The sequence below is a fragment of the Herpailurus yagouaroundi genome, unplaced genomic scaffold, assembly GCF_014898765.1.
Source record: "Herpailurus yagouaroundi ecotype Mexico unplaced genomic scaffold, PumYag 205, whole genome shotgun sequence".
Classification (NCBI taxonomy): Eukaryota; Metazoa; Chordata; class Mammalia; order Carnivora; family Felidae; genus Herpailurus; species Herpailurus yagouaroundi.
In genome coordinates this window covers 14,128,738-14,142,732 of record NW_024412436.1, presented here as the reverse complement: position 1 = coordinate 14,142,732, position 13,995 = coordinate 14,128,738, and the positions used below count along the sequence as shown (strand labels likewise).

The window sequence follows — 13,995 nt, the reverse complement described above, 5'->3', positions numbered from 1 at the left end:
CATGGACCCCCTAATTCCCTGCAGCTGCAGTATAGACCGTATGCACCGAGCACAGACTCCCCTAATTCGTGCAGCTGCAGTAGAGACCATGCACTGAGCATGGACCCCCTAATTCCCTGCAGCTGCAGTATAGACCACGCGCCGAGCGTAGAGACTAAAAGCTTTTAATTACAGGTAACTTTGTCAAGGGAAAAGTAATAAGTACATACGTACAGTGACTTTTCAATGTTCAGTTCTCTCAGATCAGGTTTTCTTTGGTGCCCAAGTACTAACAAGATTTACATTTTTAAATGCTGTGACTTTCCAACTGACTTATTTATTATAAGATGAACTTTTTATCTATGTCTGTTGGGTCTTTCAGAATCTCCCTGAGACATTAGCTCCAAGTTTAAAGGCAATTTTGAAGAAGGAGATCTATCAGAAAAGAGGACAATATTTCATAAGGGTCGAGGATTCTGAGATTGAATACAATTCCCAATTTAGGTAATGTCTCTCACAGTTAAATTGAGTCAAATGTTTGTATTCTCCCAAGATCGATATCATGGAAGGCCCTGTGCCTCAGTCCTGGTGAGCTTTTCCTGGAGGAAATGGTGAGATTGCGTTTGGAATGTTTTGTTTGTGTTTCCGGGGCACATTCATCAGTACACAGAAGAGAGAACGGAGTTTTGTTCATCGAGCCGTTCCCAACCAGCATTTTCCGTGCCGTGCCTGATAAAACCTGGGGCAAGAGGGGTCCCCAGAAAGGTGTGGAGCGGCAGCCAGCCGGAAGCCGGACCCCACTCGACCCCACTTGATCTGTTTGCATCACATCTGATTTCGGCAGGAAAAGCTTCTGCTCCTTTATCAGACAAAATCCGTACCGGATATGTGGAGGGAGCAGGGAGAGATTTTGCCTGGTCTGATGAAAACGTTTCCATGTTCCCGGCAGTTAGGGACCTTCAGGAACTCTGCTCCCCCCCCCCCCACTCCCCCACCAGCCAACTTCGCCAAGGACTCTTACACCGTCACATTGAACAGTATAAAAATGCAGTTCCCGAGGGAATGAGACATTTGAGTTGCCAGAGACAAGCACTCTCCCCGTGAACTCATAACCAGCAGGTCGTTATGTAGGGAGTGATCAGCACAGGGGAGTTAGAAGCTGGGTTTACTGGTCCCCAGCCCGGTGTGCTTAACTGCGCTACGGGGGCTCTGACACGCTGGGTCCTCTCCTGGTCCTGGTGGTCAGTGGGTCGATCTGTGGGTCAGCGGGTCCTCGCCCCCGGGCAGGGTCCCAAAGTCTGGCTCCTCACCACCCTCTTGCAGCCGGGAATCCCCTCTCCCAGCCTCCCTCCTTCGGTTAAGAAAACATTTTGCAAAGTACAGTTATGTTCCTCCAAACAACATTCTAGGGATTTAATAGGTGTCACTCAAAAAAGGGGTCCCATAGTTTTGAAAAGCACAAGGTTAAAGAAGGTTAGACAGCAGGCTTTTCCCCTCAAGGACTTAAAACCCCTGATTTAACAAACACTCTCCGGGACACAGCCGACAAATTACGGATTGAGCAACAGCCCCAGGAATGAATGAAGCAATGTCCTGCTGAGTGGACAGCCCGGTGCCCGTGTCTGAATTGTGTGTGTGAGGAGGGGGTGGAGGGTACGGTCGCAGAGGGCAGACTGGCGACAGGTCCCCGCTCTGTCACTTTCTGGCCGTGGACTGTGAGCAGCTTACGTGGACCCTCGCAGCCCCCATTCCACCCTCTATAAAATGGGACGAGGAATCGCCCCTGCTGTATTGGGGTATCGGGTCATGTGGAGACCGCACAAGACCCAGAATCACTCCTGACCCTCCCCCCGGGCACCACCCTGCTCCAGGCCACCATCACCTCTCCCATGTTAACCAGTCTCCCGCTTCCTTCTCCCCCATCCCCACCCCCACCCTGGTTACTGTCCAGGCGGCAGCTGGAGGGGCCCGTTGGAGAAGGCCGGCCACCCTCTGCCCCCAGCTTCCGTGGGGCTCTCACTCGGTGCAAACGCCACGGTGCTGACGGTCCCCAGAGGGCAGGTCAGGGCTCCTACTAGTTAGTTAACACTTTTCTCTCCTCTGTCCCGATGCGGGGACCAAATATGGTCGGAACGTAATCTGTGGCTGTGTTTTATTTTAAGTTATAAATAGCAAATTCATTCACAGAGTATAGATGGAGAGCCTATTTTGCATACAGGGCTGAACAACACTAAAAATTAACCGTGTCTGCTTCCGGGAGCAATATTTCTTTCCATTATTTCATAAATTAGTTTCCTTTGTTTTCCTGCCGCCGCGGGCCCTTTGAATAACTGGCGTCTTTCTCATGTTTTAGGTTGTTCATTTCCACAGAGGTAGACAACCCCCATCTTCCTCCGTCGGTTTATAACTTTGTTACCGTGATCAACTTCACCTTAACGTTCCGAGATTTGCAGGATCAACTCCTTTCTACGGTATTAACTCATGAAGTTCCTCACTTAGAAAGTCAACGTTTCCAGTTGTCGGAGAGTATATCCCTTGATGCTGGGACTCTTGAAGAGCTAGAAGAACAAACGTTAAATGTACTGGAGACCGTGCAAGGTTAGTTAAGGTATTTCGTGGCATTGGGAGACCTTTGCTAACTCTGTGAAGGACAGAAGAAAAGTCAGAAGGGCCCTATTCTGAATCGGTACCAAAAATACCAGATCTGCCGTTTCCACCGGAGAACTGATTGATGGGGGTGAAACACCCAGTCTCTAAAATGAAATGCGGTCCCACCTCTGTGTCAGCTCGTCATGCCGCAGGACATTCGCCACGAGGCAGTCAATAGAAGTTGTAAGAAAAATCCTGCAGAGGCTGGCGGGTGCCTCCTTGTTCTCTGCCATTTACGTCAGTTGTCTGACATCTGTTCTATGTATCAGGTTAGACTGGAGACCTAAAGAGTAGGTTTCCCCACGAATTCATAACTAACATATACAAGGCCATAATGCGGTGACCTGTGTGTGTCCCATTAAAAGATGGTGTTTATTACAATAGCAGTAGAAACGGTTTTCCTCTTCGACACAGGAAGTAGCTAAGAAACCATACTCTTTACATTTCACAAAATAATTTCTGAACAGCTAAAGATGAAGCATTACAACTTCCCGGGGTGGACTGGCTGCTCTGCCCCTGAAGGGGTCCTGGATCCCCAGTTTCAACACAGGATGGGGGTGCGCTCACGCTAGCAAGCATGAGACGCTAGACGGGTGTCCTACGGGTGCCGCCATCCGACACTGTCTACCCGGAGCCGGCATCGGATTCCCTTCCCCTTACGGTTTCAGTCCCACGAGTCCGCCCCCTCCCCACAGACGGGCTTCAGATCCCAAGTTCCAGCAACCCCTCCTGAGGTCTGATTCGTTTGCTGCAGCGCTCACAGAGCCCAGGAAACCCGTTTGCTCTCTGGATTCCTGGTCTCTTGTGAAAGGATGGAACTCGGACCAGCCTGGTGGGCGTGGACGAGGTCCGGGGACGGTGCGGCTGCCATGTTAACCCCCTGTCCAGCGCCCTCCCTCCCGGTGAGGTGATCCGCCGTCCTGAGGTGGAGTCCAGGGTCGCCTCGCTAACCTAACAAAACACACCTTTCTTACCCTCTTCTGTCCTTTAGAAATCCCCAGGGTTTTTAGAGCTCTCAGCCGGGAGGAAGACCTCGTGTATATTTCTTATTATAGGTCACAGGGTCACAGCTCATCTGAGGTCACATACTTGTTGTCTAACGGTGGGTTCCTGTTCGTTCTCTCTCTTTACTGGCGACTCTGGGGCTCGACCGACTCTCAGATGCTTTCGTTCCTATTAAGGATCGACTACATTCCTTCCTGTTCTAATCACAGCCATTATGCTGTTTCTGTGTAACATATGGCTAAGCCATGCTTCTGTTAATGACAAGACCAGTCACATGGGCCAGGTTGTCACGTCTGTTTCCCTCGGGAGGTGGAATGAGTCAGCAGCAAAAGCAGGACACGTAGGTCTTAGGTGACACACAGAAGGCGACACGGTTGGTCCGACTCACAAGTCCCGTTTCATGAACCGTTATATGCAACTGTCACGTTTGGGCTATAACTTTTGTCTACGTTGAACCAAAGACAGACTTGATGAGACAAAAGGAAAGTTGTTTCTGATGACACACATCAGCACACGCCCGCACACGCCCGCACACGCCCGCACACGTCCGCACACGTCCGCACACATCCGCACACATCCACTCAGCGTGTCATTATGCCTTTGGTGCTTGTTCCTACCACTTGTTCCTCGTGGTAGAGTCTGAGGGTTGTTTGTTTTTTTTTTTTAAGTTTATTTATTTTGAAAGAGAAAGAGCACAAGCGGGGGAAGAGCAGAGAAAGAGAGAGACAGACAGAATCCCAAGCAGGCTCCACACTGCCAGCAGAGAGCCCAGCACAGGGCTCAGTCCCACAGACTGTGAGATCTTGACCTGAGCCGAGATCAAGAGTCGGGTGCTTAACTGACTGAGCCCCCCTGGTGCCCCTCTGAGATTTTTGTAAAGACTAACCTTTTACTAATAGTGGTTATAATTTTACCAGTAGTGGTTATAATAAAAATTGTTCTGGAAAAAAACTAAAGAGACTCCTTGACTCAGTACATATTTTTTCTTCCCTTTTTCCAGGTTTTAGTAAAGTAGATCATCCTTATATCTCTTTGTAAATATTCTATCTTTACTGTGGCTTCCCAACCGCTGTGGGAAACCCAGGTAGAGTGGGGACTATGAGAGGTAGCCCATAGCTGAGGTCCAGACATCACTTAGGAAGCATCACCGAAATCAAGAAGCATGCGGTATCCCGGTCGTGGAATGTAATAATCCCATCATTCCTTGAAATGATCATGTGAAGCTGGGTTTAGTTCTAGATACCACGTTTTAAGAGGGCTCTTTTCAAACCAAGGTGTCCCAAGGTAAGCATCAAGGACAGTGAGGAGTCTATCAATCATATCATTTACAAAAGCACCTGAGGAAAATGGGAATGTTTTGTTCATAAAATAATAGAATTTCTGATGGAAATATGAGAATCGTCCTAAATATTCAAAAAGGATAGAATTATTCTGTGTTTCTAGAGCAATGCCTTTTCAAAAGATAAGTTGTAGCCTGATAGTGGAACGAGAAATCACTTTCCTTGGTCATTATCAACTTGATTTGCTTAACAAAATAGAATACAATAGAAAATATCAGAGTACATCACAGGAAATAATGAGGCACTTGTTATTTTCTAGAAATTTGGTTTTCATTTCCTTCCGTCCTTCAGACGGAATGGCTACTTATTATGTGCTTACAGTAAAAATAGAACCTACATGGGGTGCCTGGGGAGCTCAGTCGGTTAAGCATCCGACTTCAGCTCAGATCACGATCTCACGGTTCATGGGTTCAAGCCCCACATCAGGCTCTGTGCTGACAGCTCGGAGCCTGGAACCTGCTTGAGTTGTGTGTCTCCCTCTCTGTCTGCCCCTCCCCCACTCATTCATTTCTCTCTCTCTCTCTCTCTCTCTCTCTCTCTCTCTCTCTCTCTCTCTGTCAAAAATCTATAAAAATTAAAAATAGAACCCACACATACTGAAATAATATAAAGAAGAGATAAGTGGGGGAGGGGGGGTACATGTGTGCTATTAACCAGATTATTCAGAAATATGACTCAGTTAAGAGCCCATCTCCAAAATAAAACCACCAAAAAGTCAACTGTAAAAACTCTTACAGAGGGGCACCTGGGTGGCTCAGTCGGTTAAGCATCCAATGCTTGATTTCAAGCTCAGGTCATGATCCTGGGTCCGTGGGATTGAGCCCCACATCGGGCTCTGTGCTGACAGTGTGGAGCCTGCTTGGGATTCTCTCTCTCTCCATCTCCTCCCTCCCTCTCTTTCAAAATAAACTTGAAAAAAGAAACTCTTTAGAGAAAGATTTGAGGATGAGGGAATGAACTGTGTTTAACATTCCCATGGTTTTTATTCATTCAAATTCATTTTTTGTCTGTAGCATGTGTGTTAGATGATGAGGAAACTGTAGACATCTTAAGAAAATCCAAAACGACTTCAAATGCGATTTCCAAGCGCATCAAAGCGACAGAAAAAGCAGAAAGTGAAATCCAAACGCTGCGGGAACACTACCGGTCTGTCGCGACTCGAGGCGCCCTGCTCTACTTCCTCGTGGCCGGGCTCGCCCGCCTCAACTCCATGTACCAGTTCTCCCTGGACTGGTTTCGCCAGGTGTTCGTTCGATCAGTAGCTCCCCGGAGCAGAGAACAGGAACACGGCCTGAAGAGGGAGAAGACGTCTCAGAAAAAAGTTGGTGATATCACAGACCTCGCCAAGGAACCACAGTTCGAGAGCGACAGGCATCTCTTGGAGAAACATCTTCAACAGTCAGTAGATGTGCTGACAAGAAATGTTTTTAAGGTGAGACCTTCTCTTCTGTGACTTTTACAGACTTCTGCACAGGAGGAGGGCTAGTCTGACGTTAACGTTTCCCCCTAGGTGGTGTCCTCAGCTCTGTTTCACCAACACAAGCTGTGTTTCTCCTTCCGGCTTTGCACCACGATCATGCAGAATAATGCTGGGGGCAGTCCAGTGCCGGATGACATCGGGTCCCTACCGGACGAAGAATGGGACATCTTCTTACATTCCGACACGTTGACGAACGTTAAAGGTGTGATGCCCCAGCCTAGACTTAACAGTAAGTAAAAGGTCCTTGCTCTGGGTTCAGCAAAAACCTGTTAAAAACGTGTTTCCCTGAAAAACCCTGAGAGATGTTTAAGGTGCTCCAAGCCGGTGTTTCTATATGGACTAAACTAAAAGTAGCTTCAGGTCAAGTGTGACGTGTAATTCATCCTTGTATCTTCATCCGTTGAACATATAATTGGTGCTTAGTAATTGTTGAAGAAGTGAATGAATGAATGAATGAATGAATGGCGTTTGCTGTGGTTATTGTAATCCTGTTGTATTACACCGAATGCCCAGTGCTGGTCATTAAGGACACACGCACACACACGTACACACACACGCACACCCACACACTGATAAAATACCACCTAGAGCGAAACTTTACCCCTCCTAACCACGGTCCCCCTCAGTTTCTTATGAAAATTCCTTGAAAATTTGAATCACAAAAAATCATGCTTCTGCAAAATGGTTAGCAAAGCCACGTAAGTGCGGGATCTTTTCAAATCCTCCTGTGCTGCACATTTTTAAATATATTTATTTCTTAAATTGTGGTAAAATACACACAGCATAGAATTCACCTTCTCAGCTATTTTTAAGCATGCAGTTCAATGGCACATCGTAGTGCTGTGTTGGGACCTTAAGTCACAGGAAGTGTCCAGTTAAAGGTCATCTGATGCTGTCCCCGAGGGAGAAGAGGGGCTGGTTTGGAATGTCCTTGGCAAGTTTTTGAGACTATTAGCAGAGCATAGAAGTCAGAAGGGAAATACAAAAGAATTGCTCTTGAGGACACCAGACGTTTGGATAGTTTTGTTTTGGTTTTCATTTGTTTTTATTTTACTGAAGCCTGGTATGCGGATGTTCGGTAAATGACTGTTGAGTCAGTAAATGTTCTTATGAGTTTATTAAGATTGCTTTGCTTGCAGAAAAACAGACAATAACTCAGTATCTTGGGGCGCCTGGGTAGCTCAGTCAGTTGAGTGTCCGACTTTGGCTCAGGTTGTGATCTCGGTGTTCACGAGCTCGAGCCCCGCGTCGGGCTCTGTGCTGATGGCTGGGAGCCTGGAGCCTGCTTCGGATTCTGTGTCTCTGTCTCTCTCTGCCCCTCCCCTGCTCATGCTTCTCTCTCTATCAAACATAAAAACATTAAAAATTTTTTAATAACTCAATATCTTAAACCAAAAAATAAAATAAAAATGTTGAGAAGGAATCTGGGGTATCTCAGGAAACAGCAAGGTAAGTACACAGAGCCACGCAGCAGCACGAGAAGAGCGGTGACTGCTGTCACCACAACTCAGCGCCCAACAGTCCTCGGTCAGACCCCACGGGTCCGAGAGGGCGGGTCTGCGCGCCACAGCCCCAGTCAGGGACCCACTCCCGAACCCCTCACCTGTGACCAGGAGACAAGGCCGGCAGCCAAACAGCCAGCCCACTGGCATCCCCTACACTCGGAACCCTGAAAACATCTCCAGTGTATTTAAAGAAACAACAAACTTCAATAGCTTCCTTTATTATTATTATTATTATTATTATTATTATTATTATTATATAAGCAGCATGTGTTTATTAAGCAAACCATTACAACCTACAGAGAAGCAAAAAGAAGCAAATGAATCTTATGTAATTCCACAGTCCTGAGATAATCGCTGTTAATATTTTTGTGGTTTTTCCTTCCACTAGTTTTCCTCCCTATATGTCTTCTTTACATACATTCATACTCGTATAAGAATACTCCTGTATTCTTTAAGGTGACTGCTGAACAGACTTACACCTAACCTTTTTCAAATTAATGACATGTCACAAGGAGCTTCCTCTGCCAGGAAATAGACTTTTAATGTCTACACGACATTCCAGTTTTTGAATGGACCAAAACTCAAGTAACCACTCTCTTAAGTTAGAGACTTGGGTCTCGAAGCACTGTGATTGATATATAAAATATCCTTTTCTGTCCACAGGGACTGAAACTAGAAATCGATATCATATGAAAAATCCAAAATGTGGATATTAAATAACATACTCTTAACCAATGGGTCAAAGAAGTCACAAGGGAAATTAGAAAATATCTTGAGACAAATAAAAATGAAAACAATACGTCACTTATGGGATACAGCAAAAGTAATAGTAAGAAAGAAGTTTATAACTATAAATGCATACAATAAAAAAAAAACAGGTCTCAGGGCGTCTGGGTGGCTCAGTCAGTTAAGTGTCCGACTTCGGCTCAGGTCATGATGTTGTGGTCCGTGAGTTCAAGCCCCATATCAGGCTCTGTGCTGACAGCTCAGTCCAGAGCCTGCTTCTGATTCTATGTCTCCCTCTCTCTCACTCCTGCTCATGCTCTGTCTCTCTCTCTTTCTCTCTCTGTCTCTCAAAAATAAATAAAACATTAAAAAATATTTTAAGGGGCGCCTGGGTGGCTCAGTCGGTTAAGTATCCGACTTCAGCTCAGGTCGTGATCTCATGGTTCGTGGGTTCGAGCCCCGCGTCGGGCTCTGTGCCGACAGCTCAGAGCCTGGAGCCTGCTTCGGCTTCTGTGTCTCCCTCTCTCTGGCCCTCCCCAGCTCACGCTCTGTCTCTCTCTCTCTCAAAAACTAAATAAACATTAAAAAAAATTTTTTTTAATATTTAAAAAAACAGCTCTCAAATAAACTACCTCAAAGAACTAGCGAAAACAAAGAACTAACTAAACACAAAGCTAGCAGAAGGAAAGAAACAGGAAAGAATGAAGCACAAACAAAATAGAGAATTTAAAAAATAGAAAAGAAAACCTATAGCTGGCTTCTTGAAAATATCAACAAAATTAACAAAGTCTAAGCTAGAGTAATAAAATAAGACTTGAATAAAATCAGAAATGAAAGCAGAAACATTAAAACATGCTCAAAAATAAAAAGGATCATAGGGGACTACTATGAACAACTATATGCCAACCAGTTGGACAGCCTAGAAGAAATGGAAACACATAATCTACCAAGACTGAATCATGAAGAAATGGAAAATTTGAACAGACTTATAACAAGTAAGGAGATTGACTCATTCAGCAAAAATCTCCCAACGAAGAAAAGGCCTGGGCCAAATGGCTGCACGGGAAAATTCTACCAAACATTTAAAAAAGAATAAACACAAATTTTCCTGAAACTCTTCAAAAAAAATGAGGAGGAGGGAACACTTCCAAGCTTGTTTTGGAAGACCAGCGTTAACCTGATACCAAAGCCAGGGATTCCTTCAGAAAAGAAAACTAGAGACCAGTATTTCTGATGACTATAGATGTAAAATTTCTCAACAAAATACAGCAGACCAGATTCAATAGCCTATTAAAAGGATTACACGCCGTGACCAAGCGCAATTTATTTCTGGAATTGCAAGGGCATTTTTACATAAGGAAAACCAATCACTGTAACGACCACATTAACAGAATGAAGGACAAAACCACATGACCATTTTAATTGAGGCAGAAAAAAGCATCTGATAAGATTCAGCTCTTTCAGGATTAAAACCACTCCACAAACTGGGAATAGAAGCAAAGTACGTCCACACAGGAAAAGTCATTTGGGAAAAACCCACAGCTAACATTGTGCTCGGTGGTGAAACACTGAGGTTTTTCTCTAAGATCAGAAACAAGGCAAGGATGCCCCCTGCTCTCACCGCTTGTTTTTAACAACGGAAGTTAAAGGCAAACATTAGACAAGAAAAAGAAAGAAGAGACATCCAAATTGGGAAGGAAGAAGTAAAATTATCTTTGTTCACAGATGACATGATCTTCTATGTAAGAAAACTCTTAAGTGTCCACAAAACCCCTGTTACAGGTAGTAAACCAAAACAGCAAAGTTGCAAGATACAAAACCAATGTACATCATCAGGTGCTTTTTTATACATTAACAACAAGTAATATGAAAAGGAAATTAAGAAAACAATCCCATTTATAATAACATCAAAAGGAATAAAACACTTCGGAATAAACCTAACTGAGGAGGTGAAAGATGTGTACACTGAAAACTATAAAACGTTGCTGAAAAACATCAAAGACAACACAAATGAATGGAAAGACATCCCATGTTCATGGATTGGCATACTTAATATTGTTAAGATGTCCATACGAACCCAGAGCAATCTACAGATTCAGTGCAATTCCTAACACAATCCCAAAGGCACTTTTTGCAAGTCTAGAAAAATTCTTCCTAAAATTCATGTAGAATCCCCAGGGACTCTAAATAGACAAAACAATTCTGAAAAAGAAAAACGAAGTTGGAGGCATCATACTTCTTGGTGTCAAGCTCTAGTATAAGGCTACAGGAATGAAAACAGTCTGTCCCTGACATAAGGACAGCTAAAAGACCAATGGAGCAGAACAAATTAACCCTCACCTATATGGTCCAGTGATCTTCAATAAGGACGGAAAGACCACTCGGTGGAGGAGAGGACAGTCTCTTTAACAAACGGAGCCGGGAAAACTGGGTATCCACATGAAAAGAATGAAATCGGATCCTTATGCCAAATCAAAAACAAACTCGAAATGGATTCAAGATCTAAACGTAAGACCTAAAACTACAAAACTCTTAGAAGAAAGCCTAAGGGAAAAGTTTTCTGATACTGGAGTCGGCAGTGATCTCTTGGATATGACACCAGTGCACAGGCAACAAAAGCAAATACAGACAAATAGGACTACATCGAACTTAGGAACCTCAAAGGACACAAACAACAGAGTCAGAAGGCAACCTGTGGAATAGGAAAAGCTATTTCAAATTATACATCAATAAGGATATCATACTAATAAGGATATTGATGAGGAGTTAATGTACAGAGTACCTAAGGAACTCAATAACTCAACAACAACAAAAAATCAAATAACCCAATTTAAAAATGGGCAAAGGACTTGAATAGACGTTTCTCTAAAGATGATACACAAACGGCCAACAAGCATATGAAAAGATGTTCAACATCCTTAATCATCAGGAAATGCAAATCAAAAGATCATAATGAGATATCTCACACTCATTTGGATAGCTGCTGCAAAACAAAACAAAAACAGAAAATCACAAGCGCTGACAAGGATGTGTGGATATCAGAACCCTTGTGCATTCTTGGTGGGATTGTAAAATGGTGCAACTCTTAATGGAAAACAGCATGGAGGCCCCTCAAAAAATTAAAAATAAAACTACCGTATGATCCAGCAACACCGTATCTACGTACGTAGCCACAAGAATTGGAAGCAGGGTCTCAGACTGATATTTGCACACCTGTGTTCACGGCAGTACTGTTCACAACAGCCGATAGGTGCAAGCAACCCAGATATCCACCAACGGGTGAAGGGATAAACAAAATGGTGTATACGTGCAAGGGAATATTTTTCAGCCTCGAAAAGGAGGACAGCCTGTCACCTGCTACGGCATGGATGAACCTGGAGGACATCGTGCTGAGTGAAATAAGCCAGTCACAAGGAGACGAAGACTGTAACTGCACTTACACAACTCCAGGTATCTGGAGTGGCTGGGATCCTAGAAACAGGAAGTATGACAGGGGTGCCCAGGGGCTAGGGGAGGGCTGTTTCATGGGGACAGAGTTTCAGACTCTCAGGGGAAGTTCCGGAGATCTGTTTCACGACAATATGAACGTACGTAACACTGATGAACTCTACGCTTACAGTTGGCTAAGATGAGAAATTTTATGTGTTTTTGCCACAATAAAAAGTGGCCATTTGTGTAACTGATTTTTACATAACATGAGCTTTTCCTCAACAACAGATATTTATTAATCGTCTGCTTTTGGTGAGCAACTCAAAGGTCGAGAACATCGTCTCTTTTTAACATGCTCCTTTCCCATTCTCTATTAGACAGGTATGAAACTTGCAGAAATCGGCACCTTCAGTGGTTGTCGGATTCCACGTGGAAGCAGTGTCTGTACGTCAGCCACGAACTTGAACCGTTCGCTCTGCTGTGCGAGTCCCTTCTATCAAATGTGTCACAGTGGGACGCTTTCAAAAGCAGTGAGGCTGTCTATTGCCTGATGAGCCTGCCTTTCTCTCCAGAAAAGGCTCCACCGGAGGGAAGTAAGAGAGCATTCAACGTTCTGTTTACTCTGACCTAGTCGCGCGTGTGCGTGTGTGTGGATTGTCAGCTTACACACGTGGCTCGATATCTTATGAGAAAATCGCAGGGAGGAACGTAGCTCAGCTGTGAGCCCGGCTCGTGTCGCTTAATGCAGGCTTCACGCGGGTCTTGCGACTGAGCATGAACTCGGGCGGCGCCTGCGCCACCCACCGCCACACGTGCACCCCACCCGTGTCCCATGGGTCGTTTTATGCAGCAGGTGCGCTCTGGAAGTCGCTCACTGCAGATGGCGCTGTTTTCGGCACACCTGCCCTGTCGCGTCTGCCCCTCGGGCGCCCTGCCCTGCTCGCTGCCCCCTGACCTCCACCCACATCCTAGCATGTCTCCCTCCACACTCCTCTCCACTCTTCTTCCACATTCCTGTCACAAGATGCCACTCTGTCTCGCGGGAACCGACACATCCTTACAGGCATTTCCTTTGGTCTTTTTCCTTGGGACAGGCGGCCAGAAAGGGACCTCGTGGATCAAAAGCATATTATTTTTATGGTAATAGATTGCCGCTAGGTTGCTTGTCTGAAAAGTCCAGCATAATTTCTGTTTCCACCAGCGATACATGACTTCCTCTTTTCCAAGAGGGCTATTGATTTTTTGGTAACTTTTGCCAATCTGAAGACGTTAAGGTACTCTAACTTGGATTTCCTGGCCAGCACTACATTTAAGTACCTTCTCGGGTGTTTGTTGACCATTTGGATTTACCTGTTTATGTACTCGGCCCATTTTTCTACTGAATTGCTTATTCTTCTTTGGCCATCTGTAAGAACCCTACTGGTGTAATCGATGATCAGCTTTGTTTCGTTGAGGATGCTAACTTGTTCGTTCAAGTATTTTTACAAATCGGCCACTGTCGGTTGGATTTATCGATGGTGTCTGTGCCAGCCATGCTGAAGTGTCTGTGTGGCCAGTAGTCACGTCTATTTTTCTTTTACAGCTTCCTGATTTCCAGTTCTGATTTCGAAGCTCTCCTCCCCGCCCCCCCCGCCCCCCCCCCCCGCCCCCGGTCATTATTTTGTAAAGTGAAGATCTTTTTATTTTAGGGGGAACAAAACGATGTATCCATTTGTAACTAGACTTTCATATATCGTAGGCTTTTTTTTCTAAGACCAGCAAACCTATTTTCACTCTATTCAAAAAAGCTATTTCTATAATCCAAGTTGTATTTAAAGGTAGACGCTGGGGAAGGGAAATACCTAGGGATAGGAGGTAGGTAGGAACCATGACTGCGTCGGGG

General features: G+C 45.0%; 1 protein-coding gene across 1 annotated transcript in view; it reads left to right on the top strand.

The window, feature by feature from the left end:
* Nucleotides 1-13,995, top strand: part of DNAH14 (dynein axonemal heavy chain 14) — a 328,569-nt gene that overhangs the window by 263,387 nt on the left and 51,187 nt on the right. Inside the window, exons 68-72 of the mRNA XM_040451938.1 lie at nt 362-483; nt 2,333-2,577; nt 5,987-6,405; nt 6,484-6,682; nt 12,491-12,706. Coding sequence (XP_040307872.1) covers nt 362-483; nt 2,333-2,577; nt 5,987-6,405; nt 6,484-6,682; nt 12,491-12,706 — 1,201 coding nt within the window. The remainder of the gene's footprint in view (nt 1-361; nt 484-2,332; nt 2,578-5,986; nt 6,406-6,483; nt 6,683-12,490; nt 12,707-13,995) is intronic.